This window comes from Vanellus vanellus (assembly GCF_965231255.1).
Source record: "Vanellus vanellus genome assembly, chromosome: 16".
In the NCBI taxonomy this organism is placed as follows: Eukaryota; Metazoa; Chordata; class Aves; order Charadriiformes; family Charadriidae; genus Vanellus; species Vanellus vanellus.
In genome coordinates, this window is record NC_138921.1 from 15,623,267 (window position 1) to 15,648,098 (window position 24,832).

A 24,832-nucleotide genomic window follows, 5' to 3' on the forward strand; every position below is an offset into this window, starting at 1 on the left:
CTTTCAGTGCAATAAACAGATGAATGTAAAGAACAGGCTGTACTGAAAATAAGACTAACATTAAAATTCCTCTTTACAAGCTGACTCTTCTGAGCTTCCCTCAGTCATAAACAATATTGTGCAGTTGGGTCCTTTGCTCTTCATTTTAGTGAAATCCTGCTTCTCAGTCCACCAAGCCTTAGTGTCCAAAGTGCTGTTGTCTTCCACCAGTGTTATGCAGGCTCATCCCAAAAGCCTACCTCCACAGTCGAGGGGTGCCAAAGCTTAGCAGAAACATTTTACATTGTGCCTATTTACAATCTGTAAAACTTTTGCTTAAGGAGGTGGGGGGGGAAGTGATGTGGCACTGCATAAACCGGCCATCGCTGTCCTTTTAATGCTTGTTCAAAATCTTACATACAATCGCACAATCTTCTTGAGCAGTGGAGCAGCAAAATGTAAAAAGCCAATGTCATGAAGGGCAGCCGAAGGTGCAGGGCTTATGTACACATCCCTGAGTCTGAGGAGCTGCTGTGCACATTCAGCTGATGGCTGCTCAGCCAGTTTCTCTCCCCTAATTTGCAAAGCCTGGGAACCCTAAAAGGTAAGCTGCTCAAAATGTATTAACTTCATTTCTGTCATGAGGGAAGTATTTTATGCATTAGAGTAGGATTTTTTCTCTGAACTGTGTAATCCTGGTGTCTTTAAAAAACAAACAAAAAAAAAACCCTGAAAACACCAATATGGCACACTTATTACTATAGAATAAAGAATATCCTGTTTGTTTATTTGCTAGCATGAAATTATCAGCTTAAGTTAATTAAGTAAAAAGCATACAATTTATTCTTATAGCCTGGGAAACAAGAGCTTGATCCTCAGCAGTATTTTCAATACAAAGTCAACTTCCACGATAAAGAATCAGAAGTGGCATGTGCAAAAGAATTATGTTTTTCAGTGACACCCTTTTTGACTCTTTCAGCCTTTTGAGAAAGATGGGGTGTGTGCTAGTAAAGGTTTAACTGTTTGTCCAAATCACTCTTTGATTAGTTTATCAGCTTGGTGGCCTCACAGCCCCCTGCCCGGGTCTCTCACTGGCGTGTGGAGACATCTGCTGCCCAACTCTGAAAGTTGACTTTGATCTGCTCACAGAAGGCACTAGGAATAATGAAGCAGTCTTGTGCAGGGTAGTATTGTAGGATTAATCTTTTTTTTCCCTAAAGATAAGTCCAATGCATCCTTTTTCCAGAGATTCTCCATTTTCATAGTTATATCTGTATAAAGTAGTAGAGGTGGTGTAGAAACTAACAATTTGTCTGATATCTTCCACCATTAACTTCCAACTTTGTGCTTGTAATTGCTTTGTCTAGACTGAGTTAATGAAGTGTCCCAGATCATAACTGCATCATCGGAGCTAGGTTTGTCTCAAACAGCTATTGTGCTATTGAGGGCTACCTGTAAACTTTGTTCTTCCTCTCTGATCACAGTAGTGAGTCTTAACTGTAAAGAAGTCGGAGTGCAAACTTGCATGGTATGAAATTGCCATCTTTGGGGAAGGTGTTAATAACAGCTGGGTAATAATCTCTTGGCGTTACCCGTGCAAGGTTGATTTCTCCCTGGGGTATGGGGGAGGACTTAGCTGACCCTTAGTGTCCCTATCTGCCCTCTCCTAATTCTGTATCATACAACCTTTGTGTTACAGAAAGAAGAAGTGGAAGATAACACTGATGCAAACATGGAAGGGGCTCTGATAGCTCGGGACAGAGTCGGGGTGCAGGACTTTGTGCTTCTGGACTCCCATACCAGTGAGACTGCTTTCCTGAACAACCTTCGCAAGCGATACCAAGAGAACCTCATCTATGTAAGTGCTTGTCATGTGGATTCTTGTAGCTTGTGGCAAGTGAAATGTCTCTAAGCGTGGCCTTGCTAGTCAGATCTAGGAAGAAAAGCTGTGTATGTGTGTCTATGTATTAACAATAAACCTTGCTAGATGTTAGTAGTACCCAGCAGAGTGGTCACACAGTAGTAGTTTGCCTACTTTAGCTAATGAAAACAATAGTCTCAGCCTGCTCCAAGTTGCCTCACAAAGTTTCAAATGATATGCAGTGAATAGTAAGGGAGTGAGAAAATGAAACACTATCTTTGAAGTCAAGGCAGTGCTGAACGTAAGGCAGTGCTGTACGTGGTATCTGACTTGTCTGAGAAGTGCTGAGTACTTCGTGGTGCAAACTAAGATGACTTCACAGGCCCATTTTCTCAGCAGCCCTAAGGTTATACATTGGCTTACAGCAGTGGCAAGTAGTATCTAAACGTCCTTTGTCAAATGAGGAGTGATATTTGTATGACACTAGTGGAAAGAATTGAAAAGAAGGTAGAACAGGGCATTTTGATGTGTTGAAAATGTATACAAATAAGGGAAAATATAATGTGTCCTGAAATGTGTTATTTGATCACCTTTCACAGTCAAGAAAGAATTTTCTCTGTTGAATAGCTGTCTAGGGAATAGTCATCCTGCTTGGCTTTCCTTCACAGCATTAATTACTGGTCGTTTCCGAAGATTTTTGTGAAACAGAGTTGGGATACTAAGTGCATTATTATGTTAACTTTAAGTAGGAAAAGAAAATTCCATAAACATCATGAGAAATCAAAACTTTGTATGTAACATGCAAGGCTCTAAGCTTGATATTTATTGGTCAGCTCCCCCCTTCACTGGGTAGATTTTGCAAGAAGCTTGGTGTTGTCTTTGAAGTACTGACACCTGGGGAGGGTTTTTTTGTTTGCCTTTTTTTCCTTCTCTCATAACAACTTCTGTACCATCATTTCTGGTTTTTCTTGCATAATGTTCTGATGTGCTTGACTCCTCTTTCATTTTAGTGATGGAATAGGTTTCCCACCTGTATGCATTCTTTCTCCCTGCAGACATATATTGGTACTCTTCTTGTATCCGTCAACCCTTACAAAGAGCTGGATATCTACACAGTGACACAGATGCAGCTTTATCGAGGGGTAAACTTTTTTGAACTGCCACCACATCTGTAAGTAGAACACTTAAGATTTCAGTTTATATGAATAAATTGGGTTTTCCCTGTAATGCTGTGTACTAGCAACAAGGATGTGTATCCACATTCACTGGGTCTGGTGAATGCTGATATTCTTATCTTTCTGTAGGTAAGGATGTATTTTTTCTGTCTTCTACCTGACAGTGAGAATAAAAGAGGAACAAAATTATTGCAGAAGTGATGTTGGGGAAACTGTAGGGGAAGAGATATCTTGAAGATAACTGTCTAGACTAGTGCTTGGTGTGTCCTCCTCACTACACAGGGTCTAGTTAGAACATTGCTTGACTGTGTCAGTGTGCAAGTCAACATCTTTTCCTTCAGTTGTTCAAAACACTCTGATCATCTTGCCTTGTTCTCTGAGGCCCCGTGTCAGTGCAGGCAACCACAGGCCTAACACAGTGCTCATGCACAGCCTCTGCGTGGCCTTCGCAGGAGGAGAAGAAACTTGACCTTCTGAACTTTGAGCTGGAATTTTATGGTGGTTGGAAGCTGTTGGGTGGTGATTCGAGTAGGGTGGGGTTTTTTGCCTTTTTTTCTTTTTTTCTTCCTTAAGTGGCATATTGGGGAAGGCTCCGCTATTGGTTATCTTTGTATCTGTCTCTATCAGCAGAAATTGAGATCTTTCCTGGAATCAAATCTGGCTCCTCTGCTTTGGAACAGGGAGTCTGTGCTGTGTATAAACTGTATTCACCAGGAATACATGCAGCTGTATAAATCGTACAGCAACAGTGAGGAAGAAGAACAAGCCCCATCTGTCCCTAAAATACAGACTAGGTTTTCACTGTGAGACCTTGAGTCAGTCTCGTGTTTTGAGCTGTGCTTTCCCATCATGTCCAATACTTGTAATGTTAGACGAGGACTAAATACTTCTGAAAAACCTTTGATAATCTGCCTACTGTTGCCCTTTCTAACAGATGCTTGTCCTCTGAATACTTCTTGTGATCCTTGTTCAGATATGCCATAGCTGACAATGCCTACCGGGTGATGTGCAGCGAGTACAACAACCATTTCATCCTCATCTCTGGGGAGAGTGGAGCTGGGAAGACAGAAGCGTCCAAGAAAATCTTGCAGTATTACGCAGTAACCTGTCCAACCACAGAGCAGCTGCAGATAGTCCGTGATCGTCTGCTACTCTCCAATCCTGTTCTGGAGGTAAAAACTAAATAAAGGTACAAAATGCAGAAGAGCTGGTGTTGGTGGCTTCACTCCACATGACTTTGATGGAAGTCTACACACCAGACTATTTTACATGATTTTGTGCCTACATACATAACATAAATAATAACATACATTCAGCCTCTTGGCAGCACGACCTCCGAAAGAATGCTTGGGATTTAATATCAGTTAATGTTTAGAAATTTAAACTCAGGTTTTATAGTGGAAAATAGATGAAACCTGGGAGCACAAGGAAACTGTATGCTATACAACAGTTCCTTGTGGCTTCAGTTATAGGTCATATAAAAAAAGAATTATGATTTGTTTAGCTGAATTCCGTGTTAAACCTAGGGAAATACATTAGTTTGTATTCCTTTAATCCCACTAAATTCTGTAGGAGGACTCAGCTGATGCAGCAAGTCTTTGTTACTGGAACTGTGTCCTGTCGTGGGTGTCAGGTTCTCGGTAGGATTACAAGTGACTTAATCTGTCTGTTTATCCATAGGCTTTTGGAAATGCAAAAACTCTGCGTAATGACAACTCAAGTAGATTTGGGAAATACATGGATATTCAATTTGATTTTAAGGTGAGAACGAACTTAATGGCCTGCTATTAAAACAAGTTGTACCAGTGAACCTCTTGGACTCCTACCAGGCAGCCCAGGATTTATTAAGACTTACACTGCAGTTTTCTGGACCTATTTTCACAGGCGTTGCATTTTGCAAGTAAAGTGACTAGTTATACATCCTGAAAGCTTCCTAGATTACTGGCAATACTGCCAGTGCTCAGTACAAAGCTAATATAGATTGTTGTAAAGCAACACCAGAAGGACAGCAAACTCTTTAGATACAGCTTGTAATGTGGTTGGATACTAACTCTTAAACACAAGATGGCAGATGAGTAAAAGCAGAAACATGCTTCTCCTGACGCTGCTCCTTGTTCCTAGGTGTGGAGAAACAGCCGTCACAATGATGTTGTTTATATCTATTGGTGTTGATCTGACTGCTTTGTTCTGCTAGGGAGCTCCGGTAGGAGGGCACATCCTCAGTTACCTAATTGAGAAATCCCGAGTTGTCCATCAAAACCATGGAGAAAGGAATTTCCATATTTTCTACCAGTTATTAGAGGGTGGAGACAAGGATCTTCTTTGCTGGCTTGGGCTGGAGCGCAACCCCCAAAAGTATGCGTATCTCATCCAGGTTGGTGAGAACTTGTCCCTCTCTCTGGATCTTACATATAGAATTGTAGGGATTGCAAATGCAGATTTCTCTACGTATGAAGTGCACTGCTGAGCTGCTGAGAGAACCTGCTGTGTGTCACATTATAGTGAGATTTGCAGGCAGGTTGGTTGCAAACATATTTGCCCCGAGGCTGTTGTACACCATTCTACCCTGGGTGCTTTTGTAGCAGGAACTATTCTAGCTGTGATTGCCTAAGAATGCACATGGTAAGTGGCTTATAAGGTATAATATCTCTTATTGGATCAGCTGATAATAGTTGTGGGGGCAGAAACAAGCTTTTGGGCAACATAAGCCAGTGACAGCAAGACCATCAGAGTTTAAAAAAAGTCATTTTCACCAGGTCTCTTATTAATTGTGTATTCGCCATGTTCTGTGTGTGCAGAATGGCTTACTACTGCCATCCATAGTGCTGCTGTGAGAACATAAACACTCTCAAGCAAAAGTCACCAAACCATTTGATGACCCTGGTCCCTCTGGTGCAATCAAGACACTTCTTGATTTATTGAGAAGAGTGGTCTGAGCTACTAAACAGCAGAGTAGTGCCTGTCTGCAAGTTACACTTTGTATAAAGGCATCTCTTCTAAGGCCCTTATATCAGAATCTGATATAAAATGAGTTTCTTGGGATTTATGGACCTCGTATTATAGAGTTCCATAGGTATGGGTATGCAGCATACAGCTTCGTGGTAGTGAAGAATACTTGGGTGGAAGATGATTTTACCATGAAAATGGATGATGGCTGTAAGCTCAAGCTCTTCACAAGACTTAGCCATTTTGTGGTAATTGCTATCCAAGCTCAATGCTTTAAGTTATCTGAAGATCTAAGTATAAGCTGAAAGATCTGATCAAATGAGCCATTTTCAGGATTAGCAGGAGTGAAATAAATTTGCTAGGTAGTTGCAGACTGCATCTATACAGACTGAAGAAACTGGAAATGAAAGTAGTATGCCAAGTAGTATGCTATGTTTGTTGCTGATAATAAAATTGCTTTGCCAATGAATTGTACTAATTCATCTTTCTTTTACTGTACAGGGTCGATGTGCCAAAGTGTTTTCTATTAATGACAAAAATGACTGGAAAATAGTCCGCAAAGCTTTTTCTATTATTGACTTTACTGAAAAAGATATAGAGGTATGCACGTAAAAGGGATTGAGCCTATCAAAGGGAATTTAAGTAAGGAGCACACTGCTGTCTTTCCTTAAAAATGATGGGAGCAGTCTTACTTGGGAGAGGTGTTAAGGATGGAATAGAACATCATTTTGCGGGGACTGAGGGAGTGGGTGGGTGAAGAGTTCTGTCAGTACAGCATGATGGCAACTGGTGGTGGCATGTCTCTGAAGCAGGTTATCTGACTCGCCTCCTTCAGCCTAGCCAATATGGTGTTCATTAGCATGCGTAAGAAAGAGTAGTACCATCCCATGGAGCTGTGGGAACCTGTTTTCTAATGGTGTATCTCTCATTGTTAGCATCTCTTTGGGATTGTTGCTAGTGTCCTGCATCTCGGGAACATTCAGTTCGAAGAAGATAGCAATGGACATGCCATCATTCGCGATGGCACACAGATCAAATGGATTTCAAAGGTATCTTTTCTGAGATAGTGTCAGTATTACAAGTGCTATGAAGAAAGCCTTAACCTTGCTGGTTTTTTGTCTTTTGAGGACAAAAGTATCTGTTCCCTAAAGCAGAAGGATTGCTATAGAAATACCCAACTCTTGTTATAAGCTGTCTTGAATTGTAGGGCCCCTTTTCTATATAGCACATCTCTCTGAAACTTCCTTACTTATTGTTGCTCAAAGATGAGTATAACTGGGAATGGACTGGGGGGTTATGCCTTACTGATCACACAATACTGCTTATTTAAACAGTCTCCTGCTGGCCCTACTCTGAGTGCAAGTGTTTCCTTCTCTGCAGCTACTAGGTGTGCACTTGTCCATTCTGCAGGAAGCTCTCACCCATCGGAAGATTGAAGCCAGATCTGAAGAGGTATTGAGTAGTCCTGTGTAACCCCAGGCAGCTGGGAGCCACCCCTGCTAGTGGTGGTGACAGATGGGGGACTCTGTTCTTAGCAGCGTTAGAGTAAAAACAGATCACTCTGGCTGTCTCTCTCCTCCTCCATATCACCTTCTTCTTCTAGCCTGAGATGTTAAACTAAAACATATTCCCATTATTAGAGGCTCACCGCTTAACAAGGTCATAACTATTAAAAAAGCTAGGAACAGGGACTTGCAGGCAGCCCTGTGTTTGAGCCAAACAATTTCCTTTTGTTCAGTCCCTGGAGTGCTTTCTGGGAAAATGGCTGCACAAACAGAGGAAAGCGCTGTTAAAAACTGTTCTTTGAGCATTGTGTACCAAGTTTAATAATAAAACTAAAAGGAAGTCAGAATACTTTCCCCACTTGTCTAAATTAGTACTCTCCAAAATATAGTACCACAATCCTGCTGGCTTGTGGCCATACACCAGACTAAAGCGACACTGATGGTAAATAAAGCTGTAGGCAGCTACGCTGTGCTGTGGTATAAGACAACATAGCTGGTTCTCCAAGCCACAAGTGTGAACTGGCTTTGCAGAAGCTTGCTCTGATCATCTGTGGTGTTTATCATCTCTGGCATATCTTTATTTGTTTTTAGGTCCTAAGCCCATTGAACGTGGATCTGGCATTCTACGCTCGAGACGCAGTCGCAAAGGCGATTTACGGACGAACTTTCACTTGGCTAGTCAACAAAATTAACAGCTCTCTAGCCAACAAGGTTGGTTTCTTGTCTAGTATCTTCCTAGACACTGAGCACTCCTAGCACACTGAGTAGAGTTTCTCCCTACAGCACTCATCACCAAATATCTTGGTTGCTTGATAATTGATGTAGGGGCACCCCACAGCACTGAGCTGGAAAACTGCTTAGTTAGGTGTGGAAGGTGGTGTGCTAAAGGGTTTTAGCAGTTCATTACCTGCTTTAAAGTGGCTACTCCGTTGGCATGTGATACAAAGCTCTCCAAGAGAAAGCTTAAAATTTAGATGAAGGAAACAACATGAAACATGCAGGGAAGAAGCATCAGCTGAAGCAGCAATTACAGAGCTATGGTATCTTTAACAGGATTCAACTCGGAAAACAGTTATTGGCCTGCTGGATATCTATGGTTTTGAAGTGCTGGACACAAACAGGTAACAGCTGTTCCTGAGGCTTGGGGTCATCTGTCCTCATGCTGGTGTGTACATTTGCTGAAGTCCTACATGGCTTCTGGAGCATAGTCCTATCCCAGAAAGACAAGCTACAGGTGACTGCCAAATCTGCGTGCACTGTGTTAGCTGAACCCCCTGGTGAAAGCTTTAGCTTGGACTGCTTTCCTGGGTTGGAGCTATTGTTACAACAGTGTGGGAGGAATGTGTGGGTTTGGTCTGTATAGAAGCGGGCTATCTGGCTGGAAACCAGTAGGTGGCGGTAAAATGTAACAGTGGTAAAACTGTCCATGCAATAAATAAAAACTAATGCTCATTTAACCTCTTTAAAGCTTTGAGCAGTTCTGCATTAATTACTGCAATGAGAAGCTCCAGCAGCTATTGATTGAGATGACGTTGAAAGCAGAGCAGGAGGAGTATGAACTGGAAGGGATCGAGGTAATTTATTATTTTCCCCCTCCCATTTTCTTTTGCGCTGCCATTACACTGAATGCTTTTGATCATCAATGAAGACAGCATCCTGCTTTTTTCTTTTTTTACTCTGAATTGTTCACATGGGAAGTATAAGATAGCCATGGGTGTCCTTCGGTAACCCTTTTGCAGAATAATCTAGCCTAGATTTAATTTGCATTATCTAAGAAAGGAGTGGGACATTGCCCAAAACTCAGAAGGTCAGTAGTGACAGTGTCACTATAGAAATTAAGAGCTCCAGCAGTGTAGACACTGGCAGATGGAGTGCATTGATGTAAAGAATAAGAGGATGACCTAGGCTGCTGAAAGCAGGAAGACTGTAGTGTGGGTGATGGATCACTGGGCTGTCACTTTTTTCCCAGCAGCTTGGTTGGTCCTAAATCACAACATTGATTGGAAACTAGCTCCAAACAACTTAAAAATTGCAAGGAAAAGATCTTCCTCTCAAACTCTTCTTCCTTTTTTTCCTCTTATTTCCAGTGGGAACCAATTCCATATTTTAACAACAAGATCATCTGTGATCTGGTTGAGCAGAAGCATAAAGGAATAATCTCCATTCTGGTAAGAGCAGAGTTTGTGCTACTTAAATTAAAATGCCTGCTTATTCCCTACTGTAATGGTTCATAATTGTATTTTTTCCTCTAATTATGTGATGCGTCTCCATTATGCAGAATGTAAACAAATAGACCTCGTAAACAAAGACCCAGAAGATTAAGGTAGAGGATCTGCTTGCTAGAGAGCTGTGGGTTTTAAAGGAGGTATGCTGCTTCCACAGCAACTCTGAGTGCTTGTGAAGACAGACCTAGTCCATTCTCTCCACTTTTTGCCTGGAGACACTGAGACAGAGAAGGAAAGTACCTGCAGCAACTTGGCTGGCTATAATCAGCTACAGGGGTGGGATGCAGGCTGCTTCTGAGTACCACTAGGGAGACTGCAGAACACCAGGAGTGCTTCTCCATATCCACCTGAAGCCAGACATCCAGGCTCTTGTAAAGATGAAAGAGGACAATTCATCCCATCTCTTTGCTTATATGACTTGCTAGCCTACTATCTGATGCTTCAGAAGGGCTCAGCTAGGAGAGAAACCTGAGAGCTGCCTCCCTCCTCCTGGTCTTCCGCTTGTTTCCTTGCCCTTTAGTTGTTACTGCTCCTAAAATACTGATCTGAAGAAGATCCTCTTTGTGCCTTCATAGGGAAGGCAGGAGAAATGTGAGAGGCTGAAGACAACTCTCTCCAGAGCCTTTAGTGAGGAGCTTGTTCTGCAATGCTGTGTAATGCTTTTTGCTTCGAGAAGTGTGCAGTTCCACAGGGAGGAGTTTGAGCATGCAAGCTAACTGTCATGATGATACTTTCTTGCATGCAAACATTAATTAGCAAGAAATCTAGTTATCTTCCTGTAGAGACAAGTAGCCAAATTTGAAGTTGAGTTGTCCCTTGCCGCTACTCTGACATGTCCACAAAGCTGAGAATTTTTATCACCTTGGTACAGAAGACAGAAGATTAGCACATCATAATCCAGAGAAGGTGCTGCTGAAGCTCAGCATTAGCTTCATATTGCAATGGATTGCTCTTTCAAGTAGGACTTTTCTACGTGTAGTACAATTGGGGGAGCAGAAAGAGTTGTGTTTCTTGGGTTAGAAAAGGGTAATCCGTAAGCTTGTCTTCCCCCTCCAACTCTGCGATTCATCCAGACCAAGAATTCTTCAGATCCTTCTGAGTTTTGGTGTCTAATGACATCATCTTTCTCACCGTTTTTGTTTAAGTGAACAACAAATAATAAAGGATGAGGCAGGGCATTGCCAGATTTGGAAGAAAAAGGCAGATTTGACTAAACTTGATTTGTCTTGACAGTTCTACTGACAGCAGAAAAATGAAGCTCTAAATTGAATTAGGAAATTGCTTGTATAAAATAGAACTCATCTCAATTTGTATACAAGCTCTTCGGTTTTGTGTAACAAAGTTGTAATATTCATTGGCAAGGAGGGAGTAGCCTATTCCAAACAGCATTTGATCCGGTGCCTGCTGTTTCAGGATGAAGAATGCTTGCGACCTGGTGAAGCCACTGATTTGAGCTTCTTGGAAAAGCTGGAAGAGAAAGTAGGAGATCATGCCCACTTCGTGACGTATGCATTTACACTCTTCCCGTCTCTTACCCATAACAGAGTATTGGGGAAGGAAAAATTTTTGCTTTGTACCAGAGAAAATCAAGCAGCCCATCCACTCTCTAACACTATAATGTGCTACACTGTTAGAGTATGGAGTGGGGTATTGGGGAGATGGTGGGGGGATTCCTGTCTCTTTACTAGTGTGATGTTGATCTTTGAGTCTGGTTTCATACCACACTAAAATTAGGGACTATAGATTAGATGGCTTTGGCCCAGATTTTGGCGCATGGAGGTTAGATGGCTTTGGCCATAGATGACTTTGTCCCCCACTGGCTCCAGGGAAAGCTGAAGGTATTGTGAAGAGGAGCCTAATGCTCCAGGCTGTGTGGGGTACATAAATGTTTTTCAAGACTCTGTCTGGATCAGTGTGAGCTTTAGGTACGAAGAGGGAAGAAACATGCTCTTGCTCAGATCTCCCAGATGAGTGGTGTTTTGGTTCACACTCAATTTTTAGTATTTCGGATTCAGTTTTGGTGGCAGATGAACGTGGTGGGGCTTGGCTGTTCTGGCAGTTCAGCAGAAGCCTGCTGAAGGGCTCTGTCAAGTCATCAATTCAGAGCCATGCTGCTGAATTGTCACTGTTTCTACATCTCTGAAGTTCATCCCAGCCAAGTGGAAAATTTGTAGCCAACTTCCTTGTCACCACAATGTGCCTTAATACTGTTCTGCCTGATTAAAAGCTTTAAATAGAACTGCTAGAGCTACTTAAATGGGATCTGTACTTGGCGATGCTTTTGGAAGGAAATTTTGATGTACTAATGTGCTGTTGTGACACACAACTCTGCTGTTAGTGACTGCTTACAAAGCTGAAACTTAAACTGTTAAGTTGCTCTTTTCTTTTTTTTTTTTTCTTTTTTTTTTCCTCCCAGGGGTCCTTGCTTTCCAAAATTTTCCTGCTCTTCTTGAAAATCTTGATTCCTTCTTTGTATTTGGGTTCTTGTTCTAGGGCAAAATATCTCAAGCAAACCTTCCCCCTCCCCGTCCCATTTTCACTTTGAAATTGTGGAAGCTGGTGACCTTTTTCTCATGTAGGCAGTGAGAATGTATTTAAATGAATGTTATAAGAGGAAATCTTAATACTTCTGGAAAGGGCGATCACTGCCAAATGGCGAGGATAGGTCACAGACATTTTGAGAAGTTTATGGTAACTGACTTTTTCAGCTTTTTCAGATGACACTTAATTTTGCTGTTGGCTGTTCAGAATGGACAGATAGATGATAATTTGATTATGGGCCATAACTGCATAGTCAGAGCCATATTGATAGAACAGACATTAAATAGACTCCCAGCTCTCCTACAGCTGCTTTTTGTGCAGGTGACTTTCAACAAGCTGAGGAAGCCCATTTGCTGCTTTCTCTCTTGGTGTGTTTTCTTTTCCCTGCAGCCGCAAGCTTGCAGACCAGAAAACACGGAAATCAATTGACTGGGTGGATTTCCGCCTCCTTCACTACGCAGGAGAAGTCACTTACTGTGCTGTTGGTGAGTGCGAACAAAGTGCCAGTCTAGAAGTTACCTGAGGTTTTTAAGCTAGTGCAGTAGATAATAACCTGATGTGAAGTTGATTTACCAAATATCTGCCCTCTGAAGCTACTATTACTTGAAAGTCTTAAACGTGATTGCAGTGTGAATTTCAGGGATATAAATTTCCAGATATCGTTCTGAAGCATGTTGCCTTCAAAAAGAATTAAACCTTGTTTTGTTGGTGGTGTATTTCTTTCTTCAGGATTTCTGGAGAAGAATAATGATCTCCTGTACAGAAACCTGAAAGAGGTAAGAACAAAAAAGGCTCTTACGTTACCCTGCTTGAAGCAGAGATGTTTTGCAGAAGATGTATTTAATCTCTGTATCAAACAAGAACATATATTTCTCCTTAGCAATGTTCTTTAGGCACCTACATGTATCTCCCTACAGCTGTGCTGCTCAAGCCTAGAAGCATCGCAGCAGGAGTAGCATGCCTGCTAAATAAGGCAGCTTTCCACTTTTGCTGTTTCAGGTGCTGTGCAACTCTAAAAATGGCATCATTAGAGACTGCTTTTTACTATCAGAGCTAGACAACAGGAGGAGACCAGAGACTGTGAGTTTCATCTTTACTCTTAACTTTGAATGTAAACTCAACTTCCCAAGTCTTGATTTAACCATTGATCCCATCCTTAGTCCTGAATTCAGTGGATTATTTTTCTTTTGCTGGTGTTACACCCCTGCTAGCTTCCCGGGAGTTGAACAGTGGTGTCGCTGAGACAGCAGCTACCAATGTGACATACCTTAATGTTGTTATTAATGCATCCTTCTAAAACGAGCCCTGTGTCTAGCATCCAACAGTAGTTAGTTTCTGAAGGGCTGCCTTGCGTGTCCAGCTGCACAGCAGGGGTTCAAATATTCCTGCTAAGCACTCTGTCCAGGTAACTTATGATTTAACGATGCTTCAAAAGCTTAGTGGTACTAATGCGTATGTCAGCCTTTTACTTACAGTTTTAAAATGGGTGCAGGGAACAAGTTGACTTCAATTACTGCAGTGCTGGAGTTCCAAAGCTAAGAAACGTCTTTCAATGTCATCTTAGGTTGCAACTCAGTTCAAAAACAGTCTGATGAGCCTTATAGAAATCCTGATGTCCAAGGAGCCTTCTTATATCCGATGTATTAAACCTAATGAGAACAAGGAGCCTGGTAAGACATTGGGCTGAAAGCACAGTTGAGATAAAGGAATGAATTGAGGGAGACTTTAGCTTGTAGCTAGGTACAGCAGATATAATCTATATATATATAAAATATATAAGTATATTTTACAGAGAGATTAAATAGATATCTATATATGTCTTAGTTAAGCTAGCAGCAAAGTCATCACCTTGGGTAACTGTGGATTCGATCCGTTCCTTACATGTCCCAATACGTGGACAAGTGAGTGAGCTTCTGCAGACAAAGTTTACCAGTGAATATGTATGTTCTTACTACAGGGAAGTTTGATGATTATCTGATCCGCCATCAGGTGAAATACCTGGGACTAATGGAGCACTTGCGGGTGAGACGAGCTGGCTTTGCCTATCGGCGGAAGTACGAACTCTTCTTGCAAAGGTAAGCAGAGCTGTTCTGCCCTCCAGCCTGGTAAACCTGTTCTCCCACAAGGGCTTCAGAGCAAGGCTTGTTTAAATGTCAAGCCCCAGTGATACGATATGTGGAGGTGTCAGCAGACAGGTGGTTTTTGTCTATATGTGTTTTGATCAGCTTTGGTATCTTCTGCCTTGGATAAAGCAGTAGGAATTTGTGGGGGAGGGTTTCAGGAAGGTGTTCCTCAAATATCAAGTCATTTGTGTTGATGTCTTGCTGATCTTTCAGGTATAAATCCCTCTGTCCAGCTACCTGGCCACATTGGCATGGCCCAGCAGCTGAGGGTGTGGAGAAGCTCATCAAGCATATTGGTTATAAGCCAGAGGAATACAAATTAGGAAGGTAATCTTCATTTTTCTGGCTATGATCTCTGCTGGTCAGCTGCATGGTGCTTGCCATATTTGATCCTCTGTCCTGTCTGTGACTGCAAGCCACCATGTGGCGCTTCCCAGAGAGCTGCAACATGTAGTGGTGTGAACAGATCCCTTTAGCTTAGCTCTTGCTTGACCATGTGAACTGGGTGGACCTGCCTTGGTCTGCAAACCTGATGGCTTCTGAGTGGTGACTTCTTTAAAACAGGCCAAAGTAACCTCACCCTAAAGGTATACAATGCACAGGAGAAAGGAGACAGATGAAAAATCCAGATTCATAAATTTTCTCTTCATTTTTATCTTCCTGTTTGCATGGAAGCTTGAATCCAGATGATGTTCCCCAGCCTCTGGGTTGGGGGAGATAGGCTGCCTTGCTTCAGCTCCAGGTCTCCCTGCTTGCTTGGGCAGCCGGAGGCAACTTGCCTGTCTTAGGCTTGGGTTCTTTTCTTAACTGCCTTTTGCAACCACTCCTGAACCACAACATTGTCCTCCCTGCTAAGACACGGGGCAAGGCAGGGCTCTCTAACGTCATCTTCAGTCTGTGGCTATCAGAATCCATGAATTAACGTCTAGGATAGTAGCAAAGACAAGGAAACCTGTTTTCACTGGGTTTCAGCTGCTTATCCTGAGCTCTGCAGCTCCTGGAAAACTTGCAGGGATCCTGATATTGAGAATTACAAGTTGTGTAAAGGCAGAGGTCTCCACAATGCACCTTCCAGGGCACCTGGGACTTTGTGCAGTAACTGGTGTTTTGCTTCTTTCCCTCTCCCTGCTACCCTTTCCCAAGCCCTTTGCACCCTTTCAGGATGTGCCAGCTAGACAAATGAAGAGTGGTTATGGAAGGAGATGTAGCTCGTTAGCATTACAGCTAGTTGGAAGACTCTGAGCCTGGTTAGGGCAGCTGAAATGATGGCTCACTGTGAATAAGCTGTTCATGGTCTCTTTTTCAGAACCAAAATATTCATTCGGTTCCCAAAGACTCTGTTTGCTACTGAAGATGCATTTGAATTCAGAAAGCACCTGTTAGGTATGGTTCCAGTTCCCTTTATATATAGACTAAGAAGCTGAGCCTGGGTGAACTGTGTTTCTGGGCTCCAGGTTCATGCAGCAGATGCACCGTGGTGAGAGCTGAGACCCCTGGTCTGCAGAGCTCTGGAGAGTCCAAGGAAAACTTAGTAATCTTTTTCCAGGGTGGGTAGAAATCACAAGCTATAGTGCTTGAGTTCTAGATACATACCTCCTTTAGAGCTCCATGATCCTACTAGGAACTGTTGGTCCATGTCTAGATGCACTAAGTACCTTTCCCCTGGAACTGGGATACCACCTGTCTCATCCTAGTGTTAGCTGTTTGTACCTGCTTAAAATGCATAAATGCACAAGTCTGCCTGGAGGCACCTTTTCCTACACAGGCTGCTTTTGGTTCTGTTGGTGTTCTGGCACCTTTGTTCCTCAGTGATTGTGCAGACCCTCCTGTGCCTTGGGACGTGGGGTCTGATTGCTGGGAGCACAGCTCCTGAATGCTCTGATCCTGTAGGTATAAGCAATGTTTCTGGTTTGGTTTGTTGTTTTTTTTTGGTTTTTTTTTTGTTTGTTTGTTTGTTTTTCCAGTTTCAAGACTACAGGCCAAATATAAAGGATGCCTTGGAAAGAGAGAGTACAAGAAGAAGAGAGACGCAGGTATGGGCTCCGGAATTGAGGACTCTCTGCTTAGGGCTATGCTTTCCAGTATGAATCATAGCTTTGGGAGGTCACAGATCCATGTTGCTGCAGGTAGCACTCGCAGCTTCCCTGCAGGGCTGTAGGTGTTTGGCTCAGATTTAGGTGGCAGCTGTATGAAGAGCATTCACAGAGGTCTGTTTAGCTCCTCACACTATGTGCTGCTCTTGGTGTCACCCAGGCACCAGCTGTGGGAGAAGCTGTGTGCAGCGGCAGCACCCTCTGCTGTACATGTGGGGATGTTCTGGCTTACCGAGGGAATTGTTCATTAACCGCTAAGGAAACAAACCCTCTTATCGCAGTGGACAAGCTGGTAGATAATGCTGCAGGCTCAAAGGCCAGCTTTCTGAGATGAGCTGCGTGCTGTGTACACTACATCACTGCCTCGATGTTGAGCTCTACAGTGCACGTAGTGCCGGATCAGTTATTACGGAGAAGAAAATACTCTAGAGATCAGCTGATGGGAAGAGCTACGAAAGAGCCAGTTACAATTTCTGCTATATGAATTTAAAGGATAGTATGGCACAGGACCTATGATACTAATACAAGGACCTGATTAATCCTTGCAGCTATCAAGCTGGAGGCTTGTTGGCGAGGAGCACTGGCACGGAAGGCGGCCAAGAAGAGGACGTGGGCGGTTCAGATAATCAGGAAGTAACTATCACTGTGTGGTGGTCGTGGGGAGGGTTTTGGGTCACAGTGTGGTGATGGTATCTGGACAACGAGTCCAGAGTACCGGCAGTACAGTGAGTCAAAACCATCTCCTTCACACCCATTTCTAAGCTATCACTGTAGCTAGGAGGACAGTTGCCAGGTGGGGTTGATCAGGAATGCCCGTGACCTCTTCAGGAATTCTCCAACTTGCACCAATTTCTGTTGCTCTGCTAGTTTATATTGGTACAAGGGATCGACAAACCAATCCTTTGCAAGCCCATCCTTTCTCTTCATGTATGGACCTCCCTCTCTACTCCCTAAAACCCAGCTCCTGAATACTGCATCAGAAGTAGTGCTAATCTTTCTTTTCAAGTCCAAAGCACTGTATTTTGGTCAACAAAGCCTGGGAAAAAAATGTTAATGTTTGGAATATTATAAAGCTCAAGATTTCCATTGCTGTAACACAGGTGACAGTGTACCTGAGTTAACGGCAATGATCTATTAGCCTGTTGTGTGCCTTCTGTGACTTGCCTTTCATTTCCACTGACTTCTGAACATAACATGTAAGTTCTGGTTTGGATATTTTCTGCAGATTCATAAATGGCTTTATCAATCGGAAGAAACCCCTTTGTCCAGAGAACATTGAATTTGTGCAGCTTGTGCAGTACAACTACTTGATGAAGCTCAGAGACCACGTTCCAAAAAATGTCTTGGACAAGAGCTGGCTTCAGCCTCCTTCCATCCTGGAAGAGGTGAGGGTTGCTGCAGGCTTCAGGAGAGGTGGAGATGGCTTCTGTTCTGTGGTCACAGGTGTGCACACTTCGTGTAGGAAAAGAGCAGTGATGTGCTGGCTTGTCCTCTGTTCAGGCGTGATGGCAGAGTCTTTGGAAGACCCTGGGATGCGCTGTATTTGGGGGACGACAGGAGTGAGAGGAATGGTGACATTGTTTAAGTTTCCAATGGAAAGGAGGGAGCTCAGTGCTCTTGTTTTAAGGAATAGAAAGGAAGATGCACTGATGGAAAAGTGAACTCATGAACCCTATTAAAGACAAAATTAATCCCACAATGTTTTAAGCTTGCAGCACAGATAGACTGGTAGCCTTTCATCTTGTTTGGATTTTAGCAGCACAAATAGCCTCAGTGCATGAGTTGGACAAATTCTAATTGCTTCCAGCAGAACTCTCACTTAGAAACAGCCGCTGACATTTGTTGTGGCCCCTTTGATCTTGTTCATAGCCTGGCTGTGGCCGGTGCTTGGTGGATGAGGTGGGCCCAGTAAATTAGAAAGCTCAGACAGAAGGCAAGGTGAAGAGCAATGCTAATGGTGTGCTACCTGTGCGGTGCCCCAATCTCGTCTGGGGGTGACCAATGGAGTTTGCTGGTTTTAGTTACTCTAGTAATGACTCAGCTGCTTGGTGTTGTTCATCCTTCAGCTGCCGCTGGGCATTAACCCTTCTCTGGTAGCAAAGCTCTTTGGTACCTGGGGCTCTGGGTTGGGGGAGCTCAAATGAGTTGTGACTAGATGTTAAAAACAGCTTGCACCGGGCAAGTATTTGTTAGGACTGCAGCAGTTGTTTGCACAACTTCACTACTTTTTTTTTTTTTTTTTCTTAATGTAGACATCTGAGATGCTGCAGAAAATCTGCATTAGGAACCTAGTAAGGAAATATTGCCGAGGTGTTACTGCTGAGAGGAAAGTGCAGGTAACTAATAAGTGGAGTGCAAATGTGCGAGTTAAAACACGCTGTGCATGTGTGGTATCTGCTCTCTGTGAACTGTCTGAAACTCAGACTGCACCTTCTCACACACAGCTGCTCCTTCTGCAAATGTTCCTGAGCCTGGAGTTGAGTGGTTTTCAGTGGCACCCGCAATGTACAGTGCAGTGCTCCTACAGACGCACCGGTCTTAATCTTATAGCATTAAAACTGCACTTCTTATAATTAGGATAGGTCCATAAATAAGAAAAGACCTGTAGGACTGCTTAGTCCTTACTACCCCTTTATTTGTTGTAATACAGGAATAACCTAAAGATGTTGAAAGAAACGCAGCATGAGTCAGGTAGATATTGCATGAGTAAAGGGATGATGTTGTGCAGTAACGGTGCCTACATTAGAACTGCTGATGTTACTGATGGAGAAACTCTTAGAGGGTAAAGGCTGTTCCTTCTCAAAACAGTTACAGCAAAAAGTGGTAGCAAGTGCTGTTTTCAGAGGGAAGAAGGAGGGCTACCTGCAGAGCATAAACCAGCCTTTCATGGACACCCGACTAAGTGAGTACACAACAAACCCCTGAAGGACTTAGCCATGTGTTCCTTGCTCAGGAAAACTGTTTGACAAAACAGACTCAGTTTCTAAGAGAAATTCCCATCTGACAGAGGCAGCATCACTGGCTGCCTTTGGGCCCTACCATTCCCTTCCTCTGTCGTGTCTGGTGACACTAAAACGGATTAATATCTGCCAGACTTTGCTCTCAAACTGGACGTACCTGGAGTCCCTCTTGGGACAGAGAGCCATAAACCCAAGCAAAATTCCCTGTGGGATGGGATGGATCAGGACCCCCCCTCGCTGTGCTGGACGGAGCAGGGAGGCTGAGTGGGGATGTTGCAGTGCAGCATCGCCAGCTGTGGAGATCCAGTCCCAAGGACTAGAGCTGCTGGGAAGGAGAGATGTGAACCTTGGGAACCCATGTGGTTGGTGTTAAGCACATAAAAGGCACGAGAAGAAAGCCCTAGTAGTGCAATGGCAGGGCGAGGAATCTGGGAGACAGGGTAGGGTGCGTCGGCACTGGTGTGTGGGTGAAATGCTGGGGTTGTTATTGGAAGCTCCTGGAGAGCTTCAGCTGGAGCACTGTGCAGAAGGGAAAATGCTCTGGATGGTTCTTGGCACGAGTCCTTCTGTGCCAGGGCCTGAACCAAGAACAGGCCCAAGAACAGCCAGTAATGCCCAGTGTGAATTACTTGTCAGGCAGGAATAACCACTGAAATGGGTTTAGGAGTAGCTGGAAGTGAACACCCTCAGTTTAGAAGGGAGTGTACCATGGGGACAATTAATGCAGCTCTCTGGTGTTTTGCTGGTGGGAGCAGTGGCTGTCTGTCACCTATACTCAGTTTATGTTTCTGGTTTGCTCTGCAGAAGAGAATGATATAAACCCCAAAGTACTGCAGCTCATCCACGGCGAGAAGATCAAGGTAAGGGAAGGACAGCTGGACCTCAGCAGCCCTTGAACTGGAAGCGCTGGAGTCCTGGAGCTGGTCGGTCACAGCTCCGTGACTGGGCAATCCAGTATGCCTGAGGATGTCTTGCCGCCATGTCTATGTGGCAGGGCAGACTGATGAATAGCAGCGTAGCGAGTATTTCCTTGCTTTTAAAACTGAGACAGGTCTTAAAATGCACCTAGACAAAAAATATCTAAGATTCCTTTTAATAAAAGCTTAAAAAACATCACTAACCCCATTTGGGCCATAATGGGCAGGAGATGTGCAGGTGTGTGCACTGCACTTCCCTGGTTATGGCATAGAGGGCACAGGTAAACCATCTTTCTCCAAGCATGATTCTGCCATCTGGATTTCCAAGTATAAAGAAACCAGGTCGTTGTTAGCAGAGGTTGGCAGCAGCCGCTGTTGTGAGCTGGGATGTGCGGTGCTGCTCCTTGTTGAACTGCTTCCAGCGCAGGACCCTGCGGTCGTGAGAAATGCTGATACCAACTCTTTGTTTTCAGTATGTGACCCCCGTGATAAAATATGACAGGAACGGGTTCAAAGCACGAGATCGGCTACTTGTTCTCACCCAGTCCTCGGCGTATGTGGTGGAAATGGCCAAGATCAAGCAGAAAATAGACTACGCCACTCTGAAAGGTAATGGTGGAAGTCAGTGCGGGGCTTCCCTTTCTGCCAGTGACACTGAGGGTGGAAAGATGAACGTCTGAAACTTGGTGTTTCAAAGATATCTGAGGCAACGATCTATCTGAAAACACTTTTTAAAGGGTCTATGTGTCAGCATGCAGTTCCTTGAAGTATAAATTATGAGTAAGAGGATGCAGGTCTTTGAAATACTTAAATGCAGGAGGACATCGCTTTCTGCTGAAATAGAGGGGATGAAAAAAAAAAAACCAACCAACTTTTCTACCCCATTTTGTAGGTATTTTTTAATCCTGCCATTGTCTGAACAACAGTCCGAGGTAGAATATATACTTTACTTTCTCCCTCCTCCCTTACCAAAGCAAAGGTAGCATGGAAGGGTACGGAGCTAACAACTAATGCACCACATTTAAATAACCACTGTTGGAAATGTGTTATGGACAAGTGGATGACAGAGACAGTGATCTTCAGAAGGTGCTTTGAAAACTGGGAAGATGATGATGGTGTTGTGGAACTCTTTGGTAGCTTTTCCTCTAATTCTTGGATTTCTTTTGAAGGTATTTCCACCAGTAACCTGAGCGATGGGATTGTAGTCATTCACGTTCCCGAGGACAACAAACAGAAGGTAGAAAATTGAAATGTAGCTACTGTGAGCTTGTGGTTAGAAGGTCTTGTAGCTGACAACACAAATGTTTTCCTATGAAATACTGGAATTACACACTCATGTTTACTAATTCTGTAATCAGCTAGACCTTTACATTCTTGCTGTCTCACCATGAAAGCTTTCACTTTTTTTTTTTTAAGAGTCAAAGTCACTATAAATCCTAATAGCCCCTGGAAAGGATGTTTAACAGACCAAACTTGTACATGACTGTAGTAATTGCTGTGTTGTTATCTGTCCCTTCTGCACAGCAGCCACTACTCCAGCATTTGGAAGGGGTTTCTCTGAATACACAACTGCTGCTTGGCTCATGTGCTGGGACGATGCCAGATGACTTTATGCCTCTTTTATTTTTGTTTCCAGGGAGATGTGATACTTCAATGTGAGCATATCTTTGAGACGGTCACTAAACTCTGCATGCTGGCCAATAAGCAAAACCTTGTTAAAGTTGTGAAGGGAAGGTAAGGAAGGAAGTTGAATGGGTAGTATTGTGCAAGCTGTATTTTATAGAAGAACCTGCTTCAAAAACTATTAGGCCTGGACTACCTCAGTGAAAACTCTTAACATCACCCCAGCAGACAGTGCCCTAAGCTGATTAGGTCTGTTGCAGCAGCACAGGTGTTTCCATGGCTTGCTTTCATAGGCACAGGGGAAACAAGATGGGATACGCTGGAACAAGAAAATTATTTAAAATCATTACAGCCTTTTCCCACGCTAACAAGGCTTGCTTCCACGACAGTTGGGGTTACACCTTGCCATGTGTGCTACTCTGCTCTAAGAACTGCCTAAAACCCCAACTTGTTTATAGGTGACTATACTTTAAAAACACTTTTTTCGGGCTTCTGCTGCTGTGACCTGGGCCCTGAGGTTGTGGGTTTAGTGCTTTCATGACGGATCTCATTAGCACCAGCTCTGAGGAAAGCTTGCTGGGCTGAGCCTGCGGGTCACTTCAGGATAAATGCTCCTCTCCCTCAAAGATTCAGAAGGCTCTGAAATGTGATTGCTGAGCACAGGAACCTTCCCAGTCACGCCACCAAGCTAATGGCAGGTGGATGCAGTCTGTCTCTCAAATCTCTACATAAATTGAAACTGGCATATGAAACCCGTACTTCTGCTCCAGCTTTTCTCTCTGGCCTTTGCATTTCAATTGTAATTAGATTCTGTGTGTTCAGTGGTTTTTCTCCAGGTCAGATCTGCTTATCTTCTAGTGCTTAATTGCACCAGGAAAATTCAAATGCCTGGACCAGGCAGGCATGCTCCATTCATCAAACCCTTCTGGGTTGTGTGGTATAATGCAATTGTTTAGGAAATTTACCTAAGCTGGAGGGCTCTGATCTTCTAATCTAACGAGATTTGCCAAGGGAACAAAAATAAAGGGGGCTTAGAGTAAAGCCTATTGCTAGGAAAGCATATAATGAGTAATTCTGTCTGTATTTGCAGTCTTCAGTTTCGCATTGGCTCTGGGAAAGAAGGGACAATGGTGTTTACTGTTGGGCAGGAGCCTCAGGTCTTCAAAGCCAAAAATGGACAACTAACAGTGGTAAGGCCTCATCTAAGCACTGGGAGTATGACTCGTGCTTTCTCCTTTGATGCTTAAGCCCTGTAGAAAGCACAGCAAAGCTCTAGCGAGGGCCCTTTTGTATGAGTTCAGGAGGACTTGATTCCTCTTACAGAGCAGAGAGGTGCACAACATCAGTATCTATCTACATAAGATAATACATAATAGATGGTCCTCGCTGTGTTGGGAGTTGCAGCTACGGATCTTGCACATGAACTGTCACTGCTACTCACTCTCTCAAGCTAGCATGAGGAGAGAGAGCGAGGTTCTCTCCTGGCTTGGTCATTTAGAGAACCTGGCCTGAGCCCAAATTCAACATGCACCTGCAAACTTCACCCAAGTCCTCCTTTTGCCACCTCTTGTTGCCTCCTTCAACCAAGTTATTTCTGAAATGGGTTGGGGGATGGAAGGAAATCATTTCTTATCACCCAAGCAGGTTATCTGAGAAGAAAGGATCCTGACCCAGTGGTGGTCTCGGCAGAACTGCTGCTGAGGGGGAATATAAATTCTAGCTCTGCCTGTAGCTATGGAAAATGTGGGAGCTTTGCTTCTGTCCTTGCTTGTGGTCAGGCAGGGAGGTGCTAAACCTGCCTTTTATCAGCTCAGGCCTGCAAGGCAGTAAATGGCAGGTGTGGCTGGAGGAACAAGGAAAGCTTCACTGGTGAGCTTAGCGTTTTTGGTACTGCCAGCTGACAACTCCAAGGAAGAATTATGCACCGAGGTGCAATACCCTCAGGCACTGGTGAGCTGTCCTGGCAGTCAGGAGATGAAGGGAGTTGTCTCTATATGCCAACTGTTAAACAGAAACAACACAACCTCTTGTCCCACTGAAAGGACACCTCAAGAAAATAACATTTGTACTAAACTTAATGACTCCTTCCTTTTCTTGTCCCAGGTGTCAACCCAGGCAAAGTCTTGATGAGAAACAGTTCCTGTTCCTGGTCACTGTCTTGTTTAGGAACAGAAAGGAGCCTGCAGGATGAGACCAGCACTTGCATCTCCCTGGACTCTTTGATGCCATAGGGCTGCTGTGATTTGAGAGTTTGCTTGCATCTTTTAGGCTCTCTTTTTATGGCTTAAAACTATTTAACTATAGTTAAATAAATTCCATTATGTTGCCGTAACATTCCAGTGAGCATAGATGCTCATTACACAGTCACAGGGAAACGTTTAAACCAAAAGTGGCAGTTCCACACATAAAATATCTGTCTCTGCACACTCAGTAAGAGCTGAGAGCTCTGACCAGTCAGGAAGGATTAAGATAGAAGCAAAAAGCTGTAGTTTAGCTGTACTTTGTGTCACAACTTGGGAACTGCATTAAGATCAATGAAATTAACTCTGGTCTGAAAACACCTTTTCTCTCAGGCAGAGTGGCAAAGCCCTTAACACCAGCAGGTAGTTTTTCGGCATGTGGCGAGACGGTTCAATGTAGCTGTAGGGCTGGTGCCAATATTGTTGTCGGTGCATCAGCATACAAAGCTACTCATCAGGAAACCTCAGTAAGCTGCTTTCTTGTCTACTCAGACATGGGGGAAGATCTTTGGTTTTAGAGTGATGCTGTCCTGGTTCTTCCTGCGCAGCAGCTATGCACAGTGCAGTGGAAGCAAAACCCTAAAAGATGACCAAAATGCCTCCTCTTAAAGAGGGATGTGCTGGCTTAGCGCAATCCAGTTCAG

The 24,832-nt window shown here is 43.6% G+C and overlaps 1 protein-coding gene across 1 annotated transcript; it reads left to right on the top strand.

The window, feature by feature from the left end:
* The first annotated feature begins 1,684 nt into the window (after window positions 1–1,684).
* Window positions 1,685–24,208, top strand: MYO1H (myosin IH). Its single transcript, XM_082491551.1, has 31 exons — window positions 1,685–1,837; window positions 2,896–3,011; window positions 3,989–4,187; window positions 4,696–4,776; window positions 5,210–5,389; window positions 6,463–6,561; window positions 6,897–7,010; window positions 7,342–7,413; window positions 8,058–8,177; window positions 8,520–8,587; window positions 8,935–9,040; window positions 9,554–9,634; window positions 11,105–11,196; window positions 12,623–12,717; window positions 12,962–13,008; window positions 13,232–13,312; window positions 13,797–13,902; window positions 14,190–14,307; window positions 14,569–14,682; window positions 15,662–15,738; window positions 16,320–16,388; window positions 16,997–17,081; window positions 17,674–17,833; window positions 18,701–18,784; window positions 19,257–19,350; window positions 20,213–20,268; window positions 20,799–20,934; window positions 21,495–21,562; window positions 21,962–22,059; window positions 23,039–23,138; window positions 24,052–24,208. Exons 1-31 carry the CDS (start codon window positions 1,712–1,714, stop codon window positions 24,073–24,075), a joined length of 3,066 nt encoding a protein of 1,021 aa, XP_082347677.1. The 5' UTR covers window positions 1,685–1,711; the 3' UTR covers window positions 24,076–24,208.
* Window positions 24,209–24,832: the final 624 nt, after the last annotated feature.

Bases quoted from the DNA above. Each gene is read 5' to 3' on its own strand.
- MYO1H (XM_082491551.1), top strand. From the start codon at position 1,712: ATGGAAGGGGCTCTGATAGCTCGGGACAGAGTCGGGGTGCAGGACTTT. The intron at 4,777-5,209 runs GTGAGAACGAAC...TTGTTCTGCTAG, and splicing joins ATATTCAATTTGATTTTAAG to GGAGCTCCGGTAGGAGGGCA. The intron at 7,011-7,341 runs GTATCTTTTCTG...CCTTCTCTGCAG, and splicing joins AGATCAAATGGATTTCAAAG to CTACTAGGTGTGCACTTGTC.